Source organism: Misgurnus anguillicaudatus, chromosome 21, assembly GCF_027580225.2.
Source record: "Misgurnus anguillicaudatus chromosome 21, ASM2758022v2, whole genome shotgun sequence".
In the NCBI taxonomy this organism is placed as follows: Eukaryota; Metazoa; Chordata; class Actinopteri; order Cypriniformes; family Cobitidae; genus Misgurnus; species Misgurnus anguillicaudatus.
Window position 1 is genome coordinate 50,033,145 of NC_073357.2, and position 25,504 is coordinate 50,058,648.

Below are 25,504 nucleotides of genomic sequence, written 5' to 3' on the forward strand. Positions count from 1 at the left end.
GCAGCTGTGAGGCGCATTCTTAAACAGAGAACTCATTTGTTCCAAAAAATCATGACCTCTTCATGATTATTCTTTTGAAATCAAAATGGAAGGTCACAGATAACGGAGTATGGTGTCAAATATTGCACCCTGGTGGTAAAATGTTGAATTGCTGCCACACAGTGAAATTCATTGAATTGCTTCAAGACACACGCTACGCTAGGCAATGCAACCTGCATTAGATAAAAAAGTATTAGATTAATCAATAACAAATTAACGTCATCGACAAAATTTTTAACGATCAATTATCAATCGTCGACTAATCATGCCCATCCCTAATTACCGCAACATGATATTACATTAAATATATGCATTTACAAACTCATTTTCCAAAATGTTTTGGTAATGAGAACTAAAAAGTTGTCTAGGTACTTTTCAACTTTTATCTGGAGAAAAAATTAGAACTGCTTACCTGGTAGCCATCTTGAGTGTCACAGTCAATTATGCCCCTTGCAACAATTTTTTTTTTGTTTTTGAAAATGTTAGTTCCTTGAGGGCTTAAACAATGATTGAAAATTGTTGCGGAGGATGAGAAAATTGGTCTTGGACTCATTTATATTCCTTATTATTGTCTCTACATTTACCAATGATCACCAAATACCACATGTTTCTTTACTGTACATGTTTATAGTATAACATGCACTGAAGCTTTTTATTTTTTAGATTTTTTATTAGATTATTTAGATTTTAAATATTTCCATGTCAAAGAACTCAAATCCAGTCATGGACACATTGCGGTAATAATAATTTTCCCCTTAAATATGGAAAAAACAACAAAATTGGTTTGTATGATGGAATTTGAAATCATGTGCAAAAAAGTACATAAACTTACTTTGCATTTACTTTTTTTATCAAAATGCTTCAAGTCTAATTTCACAAGAAGCACCCGGATTAAATTTAACCACTGTACTTTGCTACTTTGTTGTCTTATGATTTTTCAGTTTTCTCCTATTTTTATTAATGTAAAGCTGCTTTGGAACTATTAAACAATTGTTAAAAGCGCTATATAAATAAAATGTATTAGAATTATTGGCTCGTTTGTTGACATGGCGACATATTTCATGTGTTGTATAAACATGGCAGATGTAGTACATCTGAATTTCATTCACATTACCCAAATGCATACTGTATATAGAGCATACTGTTTTAACGGACGATGAGTAGGAAATTCATCTAATTCAGTATGTCACAGTATACGATTTCGGGCATGGGGTTAGACTTAGCCTCAGACTTCACACTCGCAGACCGTTCGTGAAAATCACTGATCGTAAAAATCACAAATTAGGAAACACTATATCAGTTTTGAAGTCGTTATGTGATTGGTTGAATTCGACAGGATTTCAATGGCAATCATTTATATTTGCCTAAAATTTGATTTTATATTTGTTTGTATACTCAAGAGACACCTAGTGGTAGTGTATAGAACTGCACATGCCATTTCACATAACTTTTAAAATAGTTTTTTATCTCTTTGCTCAGTAAAACCTATAAAAACATTGTTAATTGTCTAATGAGAAACCTATACTGTAACTTAATTTTCAAACAATACAACCTTCGCTTTCTCTCTCTGTCAGGCAGAACGTCATGCCGTTTCTGTGGGTGGACTTTAAGGTCAGCATTTATGGCGTCGACCACCACCTAATTATAGACTGCGGAAAGATAATATTTTATCTAATTAACAAGATGATGTAATTTCAGATTAGACATAAGCCACCGAGACATATAGTTAGTAGACCTAAGTGACATTTAAGGCGTGTTTATGTCCATCATATCTTCAGGTCTGTTACGTCTGGTATTTGACATGTGATTGATGCCCGCTAGCCTCGGGCTCCGTGTTTGACGACCTGCTATTCTCAAATGCTACTAAGAAGATGGGGTGGGAAAGTCCCCCTCCACACGCTGTGATGCACGGTGTTATCTTTCGGCAGATCTGGGGCACGCGCACATAGGTCACCAGGGTCACGCTGGGATGAAGACTAAAACACTGAATATCTTTAAAATGCATTAATGTCAATACTGAAAAGAAGCCTATTTAGTGCCATGTGTCATATATGTGTCATGGGACAAAACTATGTTTACCTTTCAATCACCCGCTTGCTGATGGTAAAGATGTATTGTTGCCCACATCCATTAAAGCCATATGTAGACATCGATCTGTGACTTGGATCAAATCATTGAAGCATTGAAAGACATTTGGATACATGTCGAACAGCTGTAGGAAGTAGTTTTCACATGGCGGTCTCTAAATTGGGCTGATGGACTGATTTTAGGGATACTGACAATTTTAACAGATGCTTCAGGGTGTGTGTGTGTGTGCGCGCATGTACATCTGAGACTGTGTTGAGATCTGATGTAAACTGACAGAATCCAGCTGTATCTTTTACACCAACTTCTCTCTCTCCCTTTCTCTCTATCTCCCTGTCTCTCTTTCCTACCTTTTATAGCTGCTGTGCTGAAATATGAGAATAATGTCATGAACATTCGGCAGTTTAACTGCTCTCCACATCCCTACTGGCTCCCTAACTTCATGGACGTCTTCACTTGGTCTTTGCCATTTGTTGGAGAGAAAGGTGAACCATATGTTTCCTCACCATTGTTTTAATCTGAATCCACAAGTTGGGTTAAAAGATATGTTTTTTACCATTAGCATTGCACACTTACAAATCAAGACATTTAATCACTATTTTAAATTCTTGCATGGGTCAAAAAGTCTGAGGTCATCTGAACTGATATAATTAAAATCTGCATATAATATCATTAAAATGAAGATAGATTATAATTTAAAAATGAAAAAAATATTTAAGATTGTGCATTATTGCTACAATAGCAACACTATGGTCTTTGTAATTTACTATCAAAGTCTGTAATTCAATTATTTATGTTATATTTTTTTGTATGCATGCATATTTTATGCTAATAGTTATACTTTTAAATCCTCAATAAATGCAACTACAAAACTTTTTCTCTTTCGTCTAGTCACTGAGATGCTGGTAAATGTTTTGAGCATCTGCTCCAATGATGAGCTGACCACTGATGAAGAGATAGATGGTAAGAAGGCCCAAACACACACAACATCTAGTTTCTCTCTAGCCATTTATGTCTTGCAGGTCAAGTGCCTGTTTGGATCACAAGGGGGCGCAATCCGATGATCTTCAGTTACAGGAACGCTTTCAACCCAGTCTGCTTGATTTCATCTGTTTAATGAATCTGTTAAAATCTAACTAATGTTTAAATATTGTACAATGCAGCACAATGTTGGGCGGTGTAGTAGACACACGTCAACATCAACTGGAAATGACATCACTTGCCATGTGGAGTCTGACCATATGGACCGCCTTTCCATTCCCAACAGTTTTTTTTTAGGCTGTAAGCCAGATACAGTAGTAGATACCAGGTAATAACAGGAACATTGTAGTGATATCACAGTGTAGTGTATATTGCAATAATCATATGTAAAAATGGCAAAAACAAACATGCAGAGCCAAAACAGGGTCCCTTACAGTTTAAAGGAGAATAGATGGATTTGTATAAAAACATGATGTTTCTGCACACACAATGGCGACTCATTTTCTTCTAGAAACACATTTAAAAGTGCATTTTCTATGTTAGGGGGGCTTTAAGTTTTATTTGTAGAAGTAACCAACAATACATTGTATGGGTCAAATTAATGATTTTTCTTTTATGCCAATAATCATTAGGATATTAAAGGATTAGTCCATTTTCTTAAAAAAAAATTGAAATAATTTGCTTACCACCATGTCACTCAAAATGCTGATGTGTTTCTTCGTTCATTCGAGAGGAAGTTGTGTTTTTTGAGGAAAACATTCCAGGATTTTTCTAGTTTTAATGGACCCCAACAGGTAACAGTTTTAATGCAGTTTAAAATTGCAGTTTCAAATGACTCTAAACGATCCCAAGCGAGGCATAAGGGTCTTATCTAGCGAAACGAAAATATAAAAGTGTTCACTTTTAAACTGCAACTTGTCGTTTATTTCCGGTCCTGTGACGCGCCAGCGCAACCTCACGTAATACGTCATCACGTCAAAAGGTCACTGATGACGAATGCGAAACTCCGCCCCAGTGTTTACAAGTGTGGAGAAAGAGGACCGTTCCGACGTTGTTGTATGTCGAATAATACTTATTAATGTCTCTATGTCAGTTTATTGTTTAAAATTGTCCGCAAATGTGCTTTTCATATATGTAACACGTGACATTTCTACATCACTACGCAATAACATGACGTCGCGCTGGCGCATCACAGGACCGGGGATGGACGAGGAGTTGTGGTTTAAAAGTGCATATTTTTTATTTTTCTTGTGAAAAATGACAATTGTTTCGCTGGTTAGGACCCTTATGCCTCGTTTGGGAGTCATTTGAAACTCTGTTGAAAAAAACTGTTAAGTGTTGGGGTCCATTAAAGTCCATTAAAATGAAAAAAAATCCTGGAATGTTTTCTTCAAAAAACATAATTTCTTCTGGACTGAAAAAAAGAAAGACATCAACATTTTGGATGACATGGTGGTGAGTACATTTTTAAATGGACTAATCCTTTAAGTTAAGATCAAGTCAAGTTTCTTCCTACGGTAAATATATAAAAACTTTATTTTTGTGAGTGGTTACAGTTGCTAAGTACTTCATTTGGACAACTTTAAAGGCAATTTTATCAATGTTTTGATTTTTTGCCGCACACCAGATTCCAGATTTCCAAATCTCGGCCAAATATTGTCCTATTTTTTAAAATTGTCCTAACAAACCATACATCAATGAAAAGCTTATTTATTCAACTTTCAGATGATGTATGAATCTCAGTTTTAAAAAAATTGGCCCTATGTTACTAGTTTTGTGGTCACATTTAGGTTTTGTGCTTTGACTCTTGTGACCTGGTAGGCAACTACATACAACCACATTGCAGTCTATTCAAAAACTCTTATAATACTTCAGGACACGCGTAACAATGTTCTGGAAACCACACAACACAGCCTAGCATCATGTTGTCGAGTTTTGCACTGGCTAACATCATTCATTTCTTCTTTTTCAGAAAATTATTGTCTGATTTTATTTTGGGTTTGTACCGTCTGTCATACAGTCAAAGTAGAAAACAAAGTAGAAATCTAAAAAACAGAGCTGGGCTTAGGTTGAGCTCATACTCATAAACACTAACATCTCATCATGCTCGCATACTTTCTCTCCATCTCTTTCTCTCTCTCTGCATCTCTCCTCTCTCTCTCTCCATCTCAGACAGTTTAATATTCGTTGTTAATTTTTTTTACTTATTTCTCACACTTCATTTTTTCAGTCGTTCTCTTATACATCTGTCTCTCATAGATTTCTTCTTTTGCATCTAATCCATCTCTTTATCTTATTTCAGAGTTCTGTGTGACATTTCCTCTTTTCTTTAGTTATTGGTTATGTTTTTTGCCACTCTCTCTCTCTCTCTTCCCTGTGTTCTTTCATTCTTTAGCCATCCACTGATCATTCTTCTGTTCTTTTTCTGTTTCTTCTGGGGGTGTTCTTAAGACGGCCAGCTAATATATGGTCCCAAGAAAGGTACAGCCTCCCACAATTCAATGCAGTGTGCACTGTGCAGTCATCCCTCTTGCTTGTACCTGTTCCCAGCGGGTTGACTCGGCTAACAACAAAGATGCACTAATACACCAACTTATATGTCGATACTAATTTGAATGTGATGCACCTAGACCATTAGCACTTGATGAATTATTGATATTAGTTTTGAGGGTTTTTTGTAGTGTGAATTGCTTACACTGTCTAAAAATGCACTTTGTGTGAAAGTACTTGACATCTTAGTGTGGAGGGAAACTGCTAAAATTGATATTATAAGTGAACATACACTGTCAGAAAGAAAATTGTGAAAATATGTACCCCAGGCGGTACCCTTTCAAAAACTATAGCGCCTTTGCACCTAAAGAGTTCATATTAGAAGCTAAAAGATGCATATTAATATACTTTAAAGGTACATATTGGTACACTTAATGAAACGTATTAGAACTTACATATTTTGGAATATATTTTGACCTTTTTTTCTAACAGTATAACCCACAAATTTTGTAGAGTTTTTAAGAAAAACTTGAAGACGGCATAAAAATTGTTATGGTGGTGTGTTTCTGAAATCAGTTCACCTCACATTGTCGCTCCCATCCTTTCCATATTGTAACTGTTTGTAACAATGCTCTTTCTGTCTGTATAAATAAAGTAACGGCAACACAATATTTGATGCATTTAAACCACACTTCAAATATATGAATGTCATTGCATTACATACACTGAAAGTTGATTGAACTCAAATGATTTGAGTAAACTTGTTCCCTCAATTTAATTGAGTAATGGGGTCTCCCAAAACGTGCATATTTAAGTTTACTTAACTTGGTGCTTATGTAGACTTGACTTAAATTCTTTAGTTCACCAAACTTTACGATTATTTAATGTACCTAAACAATAAAGTTCACTTAACTTAGTGTTAATTTTAGGTGTACTTGTTCTGAACAGGGTTCATTTATGGAAACACTGATCACCTGAACGATGACTTCACAAAATTATAATTTACAACAAAACAACATCAATAAAAGAAGAGCTTGAACCTATATGACATTTTATTAACAAATATTTGAGTAGTAAAAGTTCTTATCAGTTTTTATTCTGTGAAAAAGCAGAAAATAATCAAAATATTCAGGCACGAAGGATTATGTGTATTCCTAATAATTGTAAGTTTATTTTACTTGAATGTTTTAGTTTAATGGAGTTTGTAAGCTTAACAGTTAAATCAACTAAACTTTTTAAGCTTTGGCTTCAAAACAGAAAATATTAAGTGATGTTTACTTGATTGTTTAAGTAAAGACAATTTCTACCACAATTTTTTTTAAAAAGTTTAATTTAATGTAGTTAATTTTTTATTCAAGCCATTAAAAAAGACTAAGTAAAGTAAATATCACAAAGAAAAAGAAGATATTTTGTTATGTAATGCAAAGACATTCATACAGTTTCAAATACTTTTTAGAGACAGTGAGACTTTAACAAATCTAACATCTGGTCAAAATCTCGTATCAAGATAGTGTTCAATAAATCATTGCATTGCTTTCCAAATCTCTAGGTGTTCAAATGCAAGGCACTCGCTTAATTATTGTTTCCCATAATCACAAGATTTTGTATAGCACGACACTATGATTAACCCCGCAGTATCCATGACTAGATAGATTAATAGCAGGCCAACTGAATGCTTAGCATGCATTTCCGTGATGAGGGACCACTCTGAGAAATGTCCGTATTGATCCGCATTTAAAGTGCTGAGACAGCAAGTTCGTTACAGCTGAGATTCCCCTACAGTCAACAGTGTGAATAATTACACTCAGAGATCACAATTGTGTTTAGCTGACTTAGTTGTTTGTCTTATTGGGCATTTTAGGTGGAATGTTAATGCGGTTGATGATCGGTGTGTGTGATGTTTGGATGAACTGACATTTAAAAAAAAAAAATTACTTATCAGCCACGATTCGATCCGACTGCTGTAATGTTACACTGACCGTCGTGTATGTGCATGTGTTTTGCACAGGTGCCACGGCCTCCGCACGCAAAGAAGTTATCCGGAACAAGATCCGTGCCATTGGAAAGATGGCAAGAGTTTTCTCAGTTCTTCGGTAAGATGCCTGTATGTTTTTTTAATACGTAGAGCATTTGTATGGTGTATAACTGTAAAGTTTTGTTATAGAGAGGAGAGTGAGAGTGTTTTGACGCTGAAGGGACTCACTCCAACCGGCATGCTGCCCAGCGGAGTTCTCTCCGGAGGGAAGGAAAAACTCCAGAATGGTAAGACACACACACACATGCTTGGATTTTTGTGGACCAGATATGTGTACATCACTTAAAACTTTTAACACTATTAACCTAGAATAAAAAAGATGCAATTTACTTCATGTCATTGTTTACATTTAGTTCACATATCAAATCTATTTTAGCTTAGCACGTTTATATTACAGATGCTATTGTAATGTGTATGCACTTTGCTCCCCCTAGTGGTTGTGTTATGAAACTTATGAAAATATTCTTTCCTCTTTGCTCCCTTACCTTTGGCTTTTATCTCTCTCTCTCTTTCCAATCTTTATCAAATTTTGTCTCTTCTTCACTCTTCTGTCTCCCTAGAAACTGCAGGTATAATCTGTTGTGCAAGTATATTTCAGATCATCTGTTTTTAAACATAGTTTCGCTTTCTTCGAAGGAGCCACACAAATGCTTTTGTAAAAGTTGGAACTTGTTCTCTGTGTATTATCAACCCATATTCACTGTGTCCAGATTTATAATCGTGTTTTGCTTAGGAAGAAATCTGACAAGACGACAATTGAGCTGTTTTAACCAAAAAAGGGGTGTTTACATTTATTGGTCGTTGCATGAGTATTACAGGATGCTCTTACAGACCCCATGAATTTTTTTTACCAATGCAATTTTCATTCATTTACATGGATGTTAGGATATACAGTAAGGCTCATCCTCTTTTAATAGCTTTCAGTTTACCAAACAATGCTACTTGAATATTCTCACAATACAAAAATTGGCATCCCTGCATATAAGATGAGTGACGGATATATTGGGTCTATCTACGACAGTACAGTCTTCTGCTAGAGTTTGGTTTCATGGGGACTTTAAGCTCCTTATTTAAAAAAAAAAATTGTATATAATGGCAGTATTGTGATGCTGGACATATTGAATTTGAATACAAAAACAGGAACAATGTTTCTGAAACACAATGTTAAGATGTCGTTTTTACCATCACTACAATTTTAAGGGGCATGGATAAAAAAGTCATTTTAGCACATTGTGAAGTGATCATTCAGTCTTATCTTACATCAGTAACATCATGCCCCTTTACACTAAATACTGACAAGCTCTCAATAAAAGAAGATAATTGATGAATTGATCCTCGGCTTGTCGTTCACAAACCAAGGCAGAAATCAAACTTACTCTCGTCTCGCTGGCATGTTCACTGGTTTACATTTAAAACTGAGGTTTTGCTTGTAGTCATTGTCATGAGTTTTCCAGTGTATGGGTTACATCAATTTAATATGGAGCAGGAATTATGTATGTGGCTGAACATGCCAGAGGAAGAGAGATATCAGGAGATCTTCTGCTACAGCATTAGTAGAGTCACAGCAATGTCCAGCCCTTGTGTTTTTCTATGGACATTAGTGTGCTTCTGCTCTAATGCTGGGCCCTTCACCACTGCTGATGTCTTTAGCTTTTAGCTTTAATGTGTGTGTGTGTGTGGCTGTTGTGTACTGTTGATGGGGTAGTCTGATAGTTTTCACTAGGGCTGTCGAAGGTTAAAGTGTTAACGCATGCAATTCCTGAAATACGGCTTTGAAGCATTAACACATTTGGTAAGTTACACATCATTAGGGCTGGGCGGTATATTGAGTATATATGGGTATTTTGTCCCGGTGGGGGATACAGGATGAGAAAATGAGACAACAGAAGCTTTACTAGAAATGTACACCGAGGTCTGATGTAAGCTTTTCAACCAGCTTGCGTGTTACGCAACAGTATATGAAGAGTTTGGTTCCAAAATGCAATAAATCCATTTAGACTACTTCCAGTTAAACATGTTTTTTTATGACGAGATGAAAACTGCTAGTTTCTGTTACAAACGTTCACATAGCATCTTTAGGTTATAATAACATTAAAATTCAAATCCATAATTTGATTTTCAATGATTTATTATAAAAACTGATAACTTTTTCCACAAAATGCAATAAAAAAAAGCTTTTTTTTTTAAATGCTATAAATCTTTTGAATCAATATATAAATGTGCATTCATCTTTGCCATGTTATATTCATTTAGTTGAACAGTGGTATACACTGATAAAAAAAAACATTAATGCCATTACTTAAAACACTTACTTTGTCATATTAAGAACACTGTCATTGCTGCTTTCATCCTTGGGACGTCGTCGCTGAACTTTTTTGAGAGCGATCAGCTGTAAAATGTTTTGGTCCTGCTTGATTTTCGTTAACTTCGAGTACAATAATGGAAAGTTTTTCATAAGATCCGCTAGGGTAATTGGGTCTCATTATGGGTCTAATAATTGCGTACATTTTTTGTATTTATACGCGGACTTGAACTTCTCACGAAAACTTTCCGGCTAATTCACAACACGTGCATACGCACATGAGTTTGTTCTTACGTTAGTGAATTTGGAGTGTTCTACATTAGCGGCCGTGCGCACGAGGTTGGTAATTAGCATTAAACACTCCCCAAACCAGCTCCATATAAGGGTTTTCCGCGTTAGTCCAAAGAAAACTTTAGAGCAGTTTGTCATAGAAGCAAAAGAGTTTGAAAAGAAATCCATGATTATATTTATTATCGATAAAGTTCGGTTTTGCTTTGCATTTTTTATTTGGGAGGTTTTGTTGTTGCTGGAGGAAGCCAGTGCTGTCCACCGACCGGAGTAACGTTAAAGAAGTATTGGAGGCTTTAAAGGAATAGTCTACTCATTTTCAATATTAAAATATGTTATTACCTTAACTAAGAACTGTTGAATCATCCCTCTGTCATCTGTGTGTGTGCACGTAAGCGCTGAAGCGCGCTGTGACGCTACGATAGCATTTAGCTTAGCCCCATTCATTTAATGGTACCATTTAGAGATAAAGTTAGAAGTGACCAAACACATCAACGTTTTTCCTATTTAAGACGAGTAGTTATATGAGCAAGTTTGGTGGTACAAAATAAAACGTAGCGCTTTTCTAAGCAGATTTAAAAGAGTAACTATGTTTTGTGGCGTAGTGGCACTTTTGGGGGTACTTTGACTCGGCGCAGTAACACCCTCCCTCTCCCATTATGAGAGTGAGAAGGGGAGCAGACTTTTCAGGCGAGTCGAAGTACTCCCAAAAGTGCTATTACGCCATAAAATATAGTTCCTCTTTTAAATCCGCTTAGAAAAGCGCTATGTTTTATTTTGTACCACCAAACTTGCTCGTATAACTACTCGTCTTAAATAGGGAAAACGTTGATGTGTTTGGTCACTTCTAACTTTATCTCTAAATGGTACCATTGAATGAATGGGGCTAAGCTAAATGCTATCGTAGCGTCGCAGCGCGCTCCAGCGCTTACGTGCACACACACAGATGACAGAGGGATGATTCAACAGTTCTTAGTTAAGGTAATAACATATTTTAATATTGAAAATGAGTAGACTATTCCTTTAACAAGTATGACATTTAATATGATAGAGACGCGTATCTGTATCCAAAATAAAACAGACAGGAGATCAAGTGATTGATGTTTGGACTTCTCATTACATTTACATGACGTGACAAAGCGTGAAGATTTGTCATTACGCGCATCTTCTTTATATGTTTAGAAAAAATAAGTAGGCTATAATAATATATAATATAATGTATATAATAATAATAATCTAGATTATGTTAAATCTAGATTATGTATATTAATATATAATCTAGATTAATATATAATACAGAAAATTATATAATATAAAATATAATCATGTAAATTTTATATATCAACATTATTATAAACATTATAATTATAGCCTAGTAATTGATTATATTGTACATGATTATTGCGTACGAGTGGTTTAAGGTTTTCTTGAATTTTTGCGTACATTTGAAGACATTTTGATACAAAAGTTTTTGTTGAATCACGATTTGTTTGTGAAAACATCCATTGGCACATCTCATGCACAAATTTTTGCGTACGCATGCTTGGTGAATGAGACCCAATGTGTTAGCATGACAGAAGCTTGATGCTGTCGTGTGAGAACAAACAACAGCCGGCATTTTTCCTTCACCCGAGTGCCTTTTGTTTCTTCCCCGCCACAGGAAACCGCCACAGGTTTATCAATGCCATCAAATGTATTAATTAGTTTTTGTTTGTTGGCTTGCATATAAACATTTATTCCACATTGTAGAAGATACCGAGATATTTATTATATATGGGCATTCATCCTCAAATTACTGAAAAATGAATTTTGCTTAATATCGCCCAGCCCTACATCATAGCAGTTTTATTTCTAAAAACTGATTCGTCGTAGCTGATTTGAAACCAGTCAGAGCTTAAAGTGATAGTTCACCCAAAATTAAATAAATACAGGTTTGTAACAACATGAGGGTGAGAAAATTATGATAGAATTTTCATTTTTGGGTGAATTATCCCTTTAAACTCAGTATTGTCTCACTATAGCAGATCACACATGTATAGATAGTTAAATTATGAATCAAAACCATAAAATATTTTTGCACTCTTTGTTATAAAAGCTTTAAATCACTAACGCAAGTTTAATTGTACTTATGAGTAGTTCACAGAATTGTTATAATAGACACAATGTTATTATATGGATGTGCATGTATATCCGATAATTAAACATATTTTATTTTATCATTTATAAAACACAGAATGCGTTAAGACATTAACTACAAAAAATGATGGGGTTATCAGTAGTCAATTTTTTTTTTCATTTGACAGCCCTAGTTTTATAATTAGATTTTTATTTTTATTCTGATTTATATGTTTATGTAAACTTTATGGACATGGTAAGTTGGGTATGGATTGGGGTAAGTTCGAAAACAATCACACAATGCAAAAATTGTGATGATCTTTTTTCTGACTCTGTAGACACAACTTTACAACGATAAAATGTTGTAAGGATTGTTTTGTAAACCCTGTTAAACTCATATTCACTCTTTAGCCCAGCTTTTGGGTCACTTCTTCTTGCTTTGATGTTGCAATTCATGTAGGTTAACTAATGTTAACTCATACTTTCTACAGATTGCTTTAAAGGGATAGTTCACCCCAAAATAAAAAGTATGATTTACTCACCCTCAATACATTCTTGATGTATATGAGAGTATCTTTTTTTCAGACAAACATAGTAAATGGTGCTTCTGATATTAACACCAAAAAATCCATCCACCCTTCACAGAAGTAATCCACATGGCTCCATTGGGTTAATAGAGGCCTTCTGGGGGCATTCAATGCGATTTTGTAAGAAAAATATCTATATTTAAAACTTTACGAACTAAAATAGCACTTTACAAAAAAGTTCAAATAAAAAAAACGCAAGTTACCTGGTTGCCTTAAAGGGACTGTAAGTAGGATTTTAAGTGTTTAAGTGTTTCAATTTATCGTATTGATAAACTATAATAGCAGAGAGGGACAAAAAGCACTAACCTACCAACGCGTTTTCATTCAGAACACGTGAACCAGCTGCAACGGACAAGGAGATCAGTGATTACATAACGGCTACCGTAGTTGCAACACGCATTTGGAAAGGCGAGGCGCTAGAGAGCACTGTTCGTTTTAATGCAAAATACAATTTCACCACTAGATGTGGGTAAATCCTACTTATTACCCCTTTAATTTTTTGTTAGTTCAACTTAAAAATATAAGTTAACTCAAAAAGGTAAAAATTGTTGTCAACTAATATTTTTTAAGTTGAATTAACAAAAAATTTAAGGCAACCAGGTAACTTACTTTTTAAGTTGAACCAACTTTTTTTAACAGTATAATGACTGACTCACATAAAGTAGAGAGTGCGTTTCCTGCATATGATGTAGCGGTGAAGTCACAAACATGGAAACAGAGAGAGCAAAACAAAACACCAGTCAGGAAATGGAAATTTAAAATGGGGATTTTTTTGTGGGGTAATTTACATTTTTGGGTGAACTATCCCTTTAACTGTTTGTTTTTAGAGAAAAAAATATGTCTTTATTTATTTCCAAAGTGTGTTATAACTAAACACGTTAAGCTTTTTATGTGCACCACAGTCATTGCTCATAGTCAAACACCAGATTTTCTCCACTCTTTATATGTGTTACACTACTTCATGTAAAACCGCTCGACAAATCACCCATCATTCTTTCTCTCTCCCTCTGTTTTGGCCCCATAGTAGGCCTTGTGTATTTTTATTGACGATTGGGCTTATTTTGCTACTCATGTGACTTGGACCAATGTAACTTGTTCTGCTCACCTCTCTCATTCATTTTGCAACCCCCTCTTCTTCTCTTCAGCTACTATTGAGGCTATAGAGGCAGATAAAGGTAAATAGGTCAACAGCCCCTTCCTCTCCTTCTGTGCAACAGATAAAGGGTCATACTGGGTTCATCCATGTCAATGTAGCTTGTGTAGTGTGTTGGGTGTCTGGGCAAATAAACTGTGCTGTTAGTGTGTCGGGCAGAAATGGGAAAACTTGAGACAAAACACAAAAAAGTCCATGATTGTTTTAAAGGGGAAGAAATGCAGTTTGTTTGAAGTTGTTGTGGATGACACACAGTCAATGTATTTGTCTTTTGATAACGTAATGTATCTGTTTAAAACCCATGATATTTCGGTGTTTCATGCCAACAGGAAATTTTAGTGTGAATTTAAACAAATAAGTCTATTTTGTGCCAACACAGTTTTATTGTAGTTGTAAATACTTATATTTGAAATGAATAGTATTTTCAACACAATCTAATGGCAATTCGCATGCATTTTACAAGGTGGCTAATTCGTATTTATTCTTACGACAATGTTCATACGTTTTTGTACAATTTGCTTTTACACATGCACTGTAAAAAGTGAAAGTTGGATCAAATTACTTTAGTTGGTAACACCTTAAAAAAAAATCTGCTTAAATTTTTTACTTAAAGGGATGAAAATTTAAGTTTATAAAACTTTATTTTTTAGGTTTTACCAATTTAAGTAATTTTTAAAATAAAATACTAAATTTTTTACTTAAAGTGAGAAAATTTAAGTTTATAAAACTTTATTTTTTTAGCTGTTACCAATTAAAGTAATTTTTAAAAGTTTTTTCCTCTTCAATTTTTTACTTAAAGTGAGAAAATTGAAGTTTATAAAACTTTATTTTTTAGGTTTTACCAATTTAAGTAATTATTAAAATAAAATACTAAATTTTTTACATAAAGTGAGAAAATTTAAGTTTATAAAACTTTATTTTTTAGTTATTACCAAGGAAATCATTTTTAAACGTTTTTCCCCTTCAATTTTTTACTTAAAGTGAGAAAATTTTAAGTTTATAAAACCTTATTTTTAGGTGTTACCAATTTAAGTAATTTTTTAAATAAAATACTAAATATTTTACTTAAAGTGAGAAAATTTAAGTTTATAAAACTTTATTTTTTAGGTGTTACCAATTTAAGTAATTTTTAAAATAAAATACTAAATATTTTACTTAAAGTGAGAAAATTTAAGTTGATAAAACTTAATTTTTTAGGTGTTACCAGTTGAAGTCATTTAAAAAAAAAAAACTCAATTTTTTACTAGAAGTGAGAAAATGTAAGTTTATAGAACTTTATTTTTTAGGCGTTACCAATTGAAGTCATTTTAAACATTTTTTACCCTTCAATTTTTTACTTAAAGTGAGAAAATTTAGGTTTATAAAACTTTATTTTTTAGGTGTTACCAATTTAAGTAATTTTTAAAATAAAATACTAAATATTTTACTTAAAGTGAGAAAATTTAAGTTGATAAAACTTAATTTTTTAGGTGTTACCAGTTGAAGTCATTTTTAAAAAAAATCCCCTCAATTTTTTACTAGAAGTGAGAAAATGTAAGTTTATAGAACTTTATTTTTTAGGCGTTATCAATTGAAGTCATTTTAAATGTTTTTTACCCTTCAATTTTTTACTTAAAGTGAGAAAATTTAGGTTTATAAAACTTTATTTTTTAGGTGTTACCAATTAAAGTAATTTTTAAAAGTTTTTTCCTCTTCAATTTTTTACTTAAAGTGAGAAAATTTAAGTTTATAAAACTTTATTTTTTTAGGTTTTACCAATTTAAGTAATTTTTTTAATAAAATACTAAATATTTTACTTAAAGTGAGAACATTTAAGTTTATAAAACTTTATTTTTTAGGTGTTACCAATTGAAGTCAATTTTTTAAAAAATCCCCTCAATTTTTTACTAGAAGTGAGAAAATTGAAGTTTATAAAACTTTCTTTTTTAGGTGTTACCAATTGAAGTCATTTTAAACGTTTTTTACCCTTCAATTTTTTACTTAAATTGAGAAAATTTAAGTTTGTAAAACTTTATTTTTTAGGTGTTACCATTTGAAGTAATTTTAAACGTTTTTTACCTTTCAATTTTTTAATTAGAGTGAGAAAATTTACGTTTATAAAACTTTATTTTTTAGGTGTTACCAATTTAAGTCATTTTAAAAAAAAATCCCCTTAATTTTTTACTTAAAGTGAGAAAATTTAAGTTTATAAAACTTTTTTTAGGTGTTACCAAATGAAATAAATTTAAAAAGTTTTTCCCCTAAATTTTCCCTCAAAGTGAGAAAAAATGAGTTTATAAAAATGTATTTTTTAGGTTTTACCAATTTAAGTCATTTTTTTATTCCCCCTTAGTTTTTTACTTAAAGTGAAAAAATATATATATTTTTAGGTGTTACCAATTGAAATAAGTTTAAGTAGAACAGCTTTCAGTTTTTACAGTGTGTGACGTTGGAGCTAGATGTGGGGTTTTTTGTAATACATTTTTGTATGATTCAATTTATACGAATTCGAAAACGAATTAGCCAACTCATAAAATGTGCGCAAATTCCCGCGAGATCAGTGGTTACTCTTCTGCAAAATTGTGCTGTCGCCAGGGCCCCTTTAAAACAATGTTCTGATGTAGTTGTCTTCTGTTCTTGCACACTTTAACTATAATATGCATTGCCTTAAACTCAAAGTGCTCATACATTTGGTCAAAAACTTTTGCAAGAACAATGCCAGCTACTCATCAAATAGCAGGGTTCTAACTGCTATTTACAGCATATATGTTTTATGTGGTTGTTCTTCTTGAACATTTCTCGTAGAGATAGAGGTGTTCAATACTCCTATCTGTTTCCTTCTTCAAATGGTTTACATTTCCTTGTGGTTATTCTTTATGTCTTTGTGTTTTTGTATGTCTCTTTGTAACAATGCTAATAACCTGTGTCTGCCCTGTGCTATGCAGCAATCCAAATACAGAGACCAAATGGCAGCCATACAGTAGCCAGAACATTTATCTTCTCACCAAACAAATTCGATCATTGTATTCCTATAGTTTGCTGCATGTTTTAAACAGGCATAACATGTGGTTAGCTTAGCACCAAGTTTCCTGTTAGTCTATATTTACCAAATCTTCAATGTGATAAGCGTTTACATATTTAGTCTTTTTTTGTCTTCTTTTGCTTATTTCTAGCATTTCCACATATTCATTTTGCCCCCCCCCCTCCTGTCCCCACCTTATTAGTTTGTACATTTGTTTTCGAGAGTGGTGGGAAGCTCTGTTCTAGATAGCCGGAGAATGTTCAGGTTTTCGAAGGATATCCTAGTGTCACATTGACTGATAAGCAAGTGATTCGGCTTCATTCCAAGGCCCTCCAGAACTGAGACAGCCCAGCACCGCCCCAGTAAACCCAAGACTAGTGACCAGTGTGGATATTTTGTGTTCCAACAAAATACATTGCTTAAAGTTCTGTTTAGGAAATGCTGCTTTTACGCTTATACACTCTTAAAAATAAAGATGCTTAAAAGGCGAAGTCATGGAAGACCCAAATGGTTCTTTAATGGCACCGTGAAGCACCTTTACTTTTAAGAGTCATTTTTTGGATATTCATAATGTTTTGGCTGGGTACACTGATCTGGGCTCAAGTGGTATATCAAATGTAGTCAAGCTTTACAGAAGAATTGTGAACTTCAAGCAGTGTGTATTTGTTGAATGGCAGCGTATTACATCATCTTTCTCTCCTCCTACCCCAGCAATCAAAGGCTTCTCGCCCCAGCACAAGATCAGCAGTTTCGAGGAGGCTAAAGGCCTGGACCGCATCAACGAGCGAATGCCGCCCCGTCGAGACACCATGCCCTGCGACGCCAGCCTGAACTCCCTCAATAAAGCACTGTCGTCCGAGACCAACGGCACAGAGGGCAAGGCCAGCAGCGGAAGCGGCAACATCCAGTGATTCCGCATCGGTCCAGCACAGTCGCCGTGGCGATTAAGCCTCTCCCTCTCTTTTTCCATGCCATTGCTGATGGAGGGAAAGGACGGATTTGGAGTGTTAGAGTTTGAGTTAGAGGAAGTGAGAACAGGATAAAGGAGAGAAGCAAGGGATGGGGAGAGAAGCATTTCAAACATAATTCAGAGTGACACTCACTAGTCTTTGGATATGCCTTTTAAATTTTACGTTTATTTTATTTTCGCTTGTAGAAACCATGAAAAGTTCTCATTGGTTCACTCTATTTTTTTGGAACGATTTGGGGGGAACTTGGTTTTGGCATAGGGAATTACGGCAGGCAACCGAGAGATGTTATGTGAAAGGCCTTTACTTACTGGATATAAGATTTTTTGTTTTGTTTTTCTCTTTTCGTGTGTTACTTCTTACTAACTATTGTACGTTTACAAAAATACAGCACTAAAATAGACAGAACGTTAAAAAAAAGTTTTTAACATAAAAAGGGTGTACAAACTAAGTAAGGACTATTTATTGATACCTTTTTGCTACTCTTATAAACTAGCTCTAGAGTAAATTAGGCAGTCTTAAAAGAATGTTGCAACATTGTTATAATGCCAAAAATGGAACGTTTTATGGTTTTGTACAGATTATGCTTATACCTCAGGTTTCTTTGGTGTGTGTGCTCGGATCCTACTTTCTGTATAATTGCAAGCTAGCTTGATGAATATGGAATTTCTCGGAGTTCAGAACTGGAATTTACATTTATCATTTGCATATATATATATATATATGTCTTTTGTTTTATTCGGGATGGGGTGGGGCTAGATTTATCGTGGCTTGCTGGAAATTCCGTGTTTTTTCTTTTCGAATATTGCGAACAAAAAATTATATATAAAGCACCTATATTCTGTAAAAAAAAAATATGAATGAGGACGAGAGAGAAAAAGCGATTAATGGAAAGCATCTGCCTATGCATGTTTTATAAGATTTACCTAAGGATGTTGAATTACCTTGGCTGCCGAGGCCTGTTTTTACCTGTAGTGTGCTTAGTGGACAAATCCTGGAAATGTACCGTCATTCTTAGCTATAACACTTGGAAAAGCTTCAGGCCTTTAACTTGTTTTGTAATCAAAGCATCTACTATTAATATTGGATGATGAGGAATCATGGTTTCAAAATCGCTTGTATGTACACCAGTAGTCTGATATAGCATGTGTAGGTGTTCATGTGAAATAAGTTTGTGGTTCTCTAATGTCAAACTCAAAATGCATGATAGTTGTTAGTGTCATACAAGATTTAGAATTTTTCCTTTTTTTTGTAAAGGTGCCACAGACGAAAAAAGTGTAATTTGCATATTATTATTATTGATTATTATTATTAATTCTGCTTTGTATATCAGTTTGTTATTGCTAAATACTTTACGAAAACAAACTCCATCGATGTTTTTTTAAACAACTGCTTAAGTGCCCAAGTAATTCACTACACAAAATGAAGCCTTGCTTTTATAATTTAACTTCCAAACTGTTGGCAGATGACGCATGCACTCGCAACTATGAAAAGGTATTTTATATTACTGTTCAATAAAAATGTGCATGAAATTTAGCCTTGTGAAACTTCTTTCTAAACAAGTGCTTTTGAGTTTACTTGACTTGCACTGTAAAAAGTTGGATGAACTTAAAAAATTGCTTCAATTGGTTACAACTAAAACAGGGTTCCCGTGGGTCCTTGAAAGTTTGTGAATTTGGGTAAAAAAATTCAAGGCCCTGGGAAGTTTTTGAAAAGTCATTGAAAGTGCTTGAATCTATTTTATGCAAAAAGTTTTCTGGAAAAAATATCCAGATTATTTCCTGTGTAGTGTAGGATAATATCATAAAAATTCTAGACTTTTTAAGCACACGTGCTAAACTGTTCGCTTTAAATGCTTATATCTTCTGTATGCAAATGTTGATTTATACCAAAATGTTTTTTTTTTTTGCATAGTTATGTTTGACACATGAAAACGTCTTGGGTTACGTATGTAACTGTTGTTCCCTGAGAAGGGAACGAGACGCTGCATCTCCCTTGCCATACTTCCTGCGTCCCTGTAAAGCAGTTTTTGGCAAAGATAGCGATATAATTCCTGACTCTCGCATCACCCTGTCTTTGTCGTTAAGTCTCACCATTGGTTGAATTTGATATACTCATTCAGACGCACTTACCCCTGGAGGCGTGCCCAAAGTGTCACCGCAGTGACGCAGCGCGAGTTCCCTCGAAAGGGAACTGTAACAATGTATCTTAAAAGGTAACATGATGTAACCTTGCTCTCACTTGAAATGTGTCCCCACATTTAGTCCTTGAATTTGAGGGTACTTGGACCTGAAAAGTCCTTGAATTTAAAGTTACTAAGGTGTGGGAACCCTGTAAAAATGTTAAGTTTTTCAACTTAAAAATATAAGTTAGGTGTTATCAATTAAAGGGCGGGGTGCATGATCTCTGAAAGGCAATGTTGACATTTGAAATCACCTAAACATACCCCAATAGAATCTGGACCTTCCTTTGATAGACACGCCCCTTACTGCTGATTGGCTACAAGTGTGTTTTGGCACTCAGCCTGACTACCTTTTCCAAAGTTTTTTTCAGAAATCATGCACCCTGCCTTTAAAGTAGTTTTTGAGTTGATCCAACCTTTTACTTTTTACAGTGTGCAGTAAATCCCAAATCCTCATTTGTCAAAAAATTAATAATAATATACAAATCTCATTTGTTATTGGTTTGAGGTTTTTACCATTGCATTATCAGTGCAAAATGTTATGGGTTCATTTCCAGGAAATGCACTGCAAAATATATATATTAAAAAAAACTAACGCTTAAATGCACTGCAAGTCACTTTGGATAAAAGCGTCTGCAAAATGCATAAATGTGAATGTCCGGGGCGGGGAAAATTCAATGTGATTGATTATGCATTTGCTTCAAATTAAATTTGTCTGATGGTCTATATACTAAACCCCCTAGAAAGTGTTTGTCCCACATCCCTGGAGGCAGCAAAGATTAATCCAGCAATAAAAGCCAAATGGGAAGTGAGGACTTGGCAGCGCAGTGCCCATAAGGTGTTTCCTTAAGACCACCCAATTGAGTTCTTTGACAAATGTTTGGCAAAACAAGACGACACGTTTCTAGGCATTATGAAAACACCTTTGTTAAATAGGTGGAAAGGAAGTTTATAAATGATAGGGAGGGCTGTTTCCTTTAAAAACAACTCCAGTAGGTAACACCTGTGAATGTGATATCATTTCAGACATTAACATACCAATAACACATTAGATTAAGGAAATCCTTTTAATTAAACTCTCACTTTAATTGTTCGCTTGATGGCAATCTGGCCTTGATTTATGGTTCATCCACTTGTGTCTTTGGAAGTACAGTCATGGGTGAAACGATTCTCACACTCTAAAAATGGCTGGGTTATTTTTGACCCATAATGGGTAAATATTGGACAGAACACGTGCTGGGTTAAAAATGACCCAATGTTGGGTTGTTGTTATGCAACCATGGGGTATAATAATCCAGGAGTTGGGTCAATTTTTAACCTATCACGTGTTCTGTCCAATATTTACCCATTATGGGTCAAAAATAACCCAGCCATTTTTAGAGTGCATGAATTTCAGTCTCAGAAATCTTACACTGGGTTATTTTTAAATTAGGACAGAAAACATGTTGTTGTTAACCCAACGATGAGTTGAAACAATAAACCCAGCATAGGTTTATTTAATAACCCACCATGTGTTCTGTTCATTATAACTTGCAGAATCACATCTTCTAGTGTTTACTATGAGGCTGCCCAGGCCCGCATTAAATCACGAAAAACAGATTTAGTTGCATTCATTGGCCAGCTGTATTTGATATAAATTGAGATTTCTAATTTATCTTGTCATGTTTAAACAGTTTTTTGCTTCCTGTAAACATGGCCCTTTAGGCTGGGTCAGAATGCTAACAGTTTACTCAAATGCAGAACTTCAAAACTATGACATTGTATTTCCTTGGTCTTTCTCTGTGTGAGACACAATGGGGAATGAAGGAAGGAAGGAAGCAGATTCTCACATCCTGTTTTGGGATTAGATGGAATAAATCAAAACTTCGGTAAGGAATGGGGGTTAATGTCTTAATAATTAGAAGGCACTTTAAAATGAATGCATTAAAACAATAATTAAGTTTAATTTGTTACATTTATATAGCGCTTTTTCTGCAGACCTCAAAGCACTTTACATATGAATGGGGGATTCTCCTCAACCACCACCAATGTGTATAGAAACTGCAAAATAATATGTTTTAGTTTTATTTGTCTAAACTTAGGCCAATGAATATCAAAAGTTTCACACAAGATAGTTTTTACATTTTAAGTAAGTAAAATTTATTTATGTAGCACATTTAAAACAAAGTGCGGTACTGTTTTTTTTTACTGTTTATGATGAAATAGAACGATTTTGATTACAATTTGGACATATGATGCTGGCCCGATAATTTTTTCTGCAAAAGACGCATTCCAACAGGTTTTATCGTAGTTTTTGCCAACTCCATTGACTTGTATTAGATGTGCTGTGAGGTACGGTAGTACTCCGCGCCGAGAACCCGTTTGTATTCTTGCAATTGGCAAAGGTGGATTATCGCCACCAACTGGGCTGGAGTGTCTATTATTCAAGCTCTCAACGGAAGAATGTATAGGTGTGAGGTGTTTGGAAAAATAGGTCCACAAGTTAACAACGAATGCCAAAACACCTGTTGGAAAGCATCTTTTGCAGCGATTTTTGTGTGAGCATATCAGTGAACACCCCTGACCACTCGGTGAGTTTCACGTCTTTGTAAACGAAAGTTTAATGCATTTTAGGAATGATTGTTCCAGTGCACCAATGCAGCCATTGTAGAGGTGGTGGGGTTACAACAGAAACCGAAAATTCTCGGGCCAGCATCATATGTCTAAATTTCAGTCAAAACTGTTCTATTATATCATAAACAATCTGAAAACAGGGCTTTAAGTGTAAAATACCGAACTTGTCTTTTAAATAGGGAATTTAATTGATGATTTAATTGGATGTTCTAACTAAAGCTCTGATTTGCATCTGCGTTTGTATTTTAGTTGTGTGCCAATCCTGTGCCACCCCACACAGACACCGATCACGTTTTAGCTATAACACGGAGGTTCCTGTGCTGCTGTTTGAATGTGATAAGCCCCTCGCACAAACATTACCCAATATCTCCTGTCCACATTCACACTGGGTTCATAGCAGTTAACATGCATAATGGACATTTACAAAACCCCGGGATTCCTCACCTGGGAGTGGAGATTTCCTAAATGTTCAGAGTGCAAAAGCTGATATTAATTTCTTTGTTGTACGCTATACCTTTCCTTGTTCAAAACATACGAAATGTTCTCTAAATAAATTCCACTGCATCTTAAAACAACAGAGCTGCAGTTTAAATATTGTTTTTGTTTCCTAGGACGCATTGAATTGTTGGCTGCACAGTGACGGAATACTTAGTGCATCTAGATAGGATGACTGTCATTGTTTCCTTACCATATGCACACACTGTAGAGACACCTGCCAGTTAATTCAGCTGTATGCACTTTTTCTTGTTTATTTCTTGAAAGCTTTCACCAGTACCTGTTTAAAATATGAGCTAGTAAATGGAAAAATAATGCACTAAAATAATGGGAACAGTGTTCATTGACAGTGGTTGCATTGGTGTCCAAATTTAAGGAAATAGGTTGCTTTAAAAAAATCAATATGCAAACTAACTGAATGAACTTGAATTTACAGCTCTTTTAAAATTCAAAAAATGAAAGCACAAAATTTCAAATTGATTGAGCTGGAAATAATTTGTTATATTAATTGCTCTTTCCAGCTCCTCCGCTTAGTCTAAGTTATTGAGTTTAAATTAAAGTTCATTTAAACCCCATTTACACACGCACTTTGTTCCCAGAAATGTGCATAAAATTAGCAGAGAGCCTTCTGTGTGAACACAAACACGTCCCATAAATGTTTTGGGATCGCTCCAGTAAAGGGGACCTGTAACACAGCATAATAACATTAACGGAAAGGTTGTGTGTGAACAAAGACAAAAACAATGGTGTAATGGACGTGCCGCAGTGAGCATGCACGTGTCATCACAAAGAAGTTATGGTTCAACTCTTTAAAACAGAGAATTTACATGCAGATTAAAGGAATAGTTCACCCAAAAAAAATTCTGTCATCATTTATTCCCTCTCTGTTGTTACAAACCTGTATAATTTTCTTTGTTCTTGTAGACAGGATGAAAGATGTTTGGAGGAATGTCTATAACCAAACCGTTCATGAGCCCCATTCACTTCCATAGTATTCTTTAATCCTATTATGAAAGTGAATGAGGCTTTGGTTACAAATATTCGTCCAAATATCTTCATTCGTGTTTATTAGAACAAAGAAATTTATACAGATTGTAACAACATCAGAGCGATTAAATGATTACAGAATTTTCATTTTTTTAGTGAACTCTCTCTTTAAAGGATTAGTCAATTTTATTCAAAATACACCACCATGTCATCCAAAATGTTGGTGTCTTTCTTTGTTCAGTCGAGAAGAAAGTGTTTTCCTCAAAAAAATTTTTTTTAATTTTTCTCATATTAATGGACCCCCAACACTTAACCGTTTTAATGCAGTTTAAAATTGCAGTTTCAAAGGACTCTAAATGATCTCAAACGAGGCATAAGGGTTTTATCTAGCGAAACTATGTCATTTTTGACAAGAAGAATGGGAAGTGTGCACTTTTGGACCACAGCTTCTTGTCTATCTCCGGTCCTGTGACGCACTAGCTAAGCCTCACGTAATTTCGTAATGCCCTGGAAAGGTCACGTGTTACATATATGAAACACACATTTGCAGACTGTTTTAAATAATAAACTGACATAAAGACATTAATTTGTATCATTCCACATACAACAACGTCAGAACGGTCCTCTTTCTCCACACATGTAAACACTGGGGCATAGTTTCAATACCTCATCCGTGACCTCTTGACTTGATGAGGTATTACGTGAGGTCGTGCTGGCGCGTCACAGGACCGGAGGAAGTCGAGAAGTTGTGGTTGAAAAGTGTATATTTTTTATTTTTCTTGCCAAAAATGACAATCGTTTCGCTAGATAAGACTCTTATGCCTCGTTTGAGATCATTTAGAGTCCTTTGAAACTGCAATTTTAAACTGCATTAAAACTGTTAAGTTTTGGGGTCGACAAACTTAGAACGACATGAACATTTTGGATGACATTTTTAAGAAAATTGACTAATCGTTTAACAGAAATGTCTGCAATCTGGAGTGAAGCAGAGATCAGGGAGCTTGTCACTATCCACGCTGAAGCTGAGATCATTCAGCAGCATAATAGAAAAATGCATCACATGCTCCTATGAGCTTATAATAAACAAAATTGCATGTGCATCATCCCAACAACAAATATGGTTCAGCTATTTAAAACGGAGGTTTTAAGTGCACATTAACATTCACGATGAGAAATGTCAGCA

At 34.7% G+C, this 25,504-nt stretch overlaps 1 protein-coding gene across 5 annotated transcripts in view; it reads left to right on the forward strand.

The window, feature by feature from the left end:
* Positions 1-19,580, forward strand: part of LOC129449278 (protein phosphatase 3 catalytic subunit alpha) — a 113,399-nt gene extending 93,819 nt beyond the window's left edge. Inside the window, exons 9-15 of one of the 5 annotated variants that reach the window (XM_055212065.2) lie at positions 2,484-2,609; positions 3,016-3,087; positions 5,557-5,586; positions 7,604-7,688; positions 7,760-7,857; positions 14,068-14,097; positions 17,788-19,580. In XM_055212065.2, coding sequence (XP_055068040.1) covers positions 2,484-2,609; positions 3,016-3,087; positions 5,557-5,586; positions 7,604-7,688; positions 7,760-7,857; positions 14,068-14,097; positions 17,788-17,987 — 641 coding nt within the window. In that variant the 3' untranslated portion in view covers positions 17,988-19,580. Of the gene's footprint in view, positions 1-2,483; positions 2,610-3,015; positions 3,088-5,556; positions 5,587-7,603; positions 7,689-7,759; positions 7,858-8,190; positions 9,653-14,067; positions 14,098-17,787 lie in introns of those variants that run through there. The other 4 variants (XM_055212071.2, XM_055212069.2, XM_055212068.2 and 1 more) reach the window with 4 other exon arrangements.
* Positions 19,581-25,504: the final 5,924 nt, after the last annotated feature.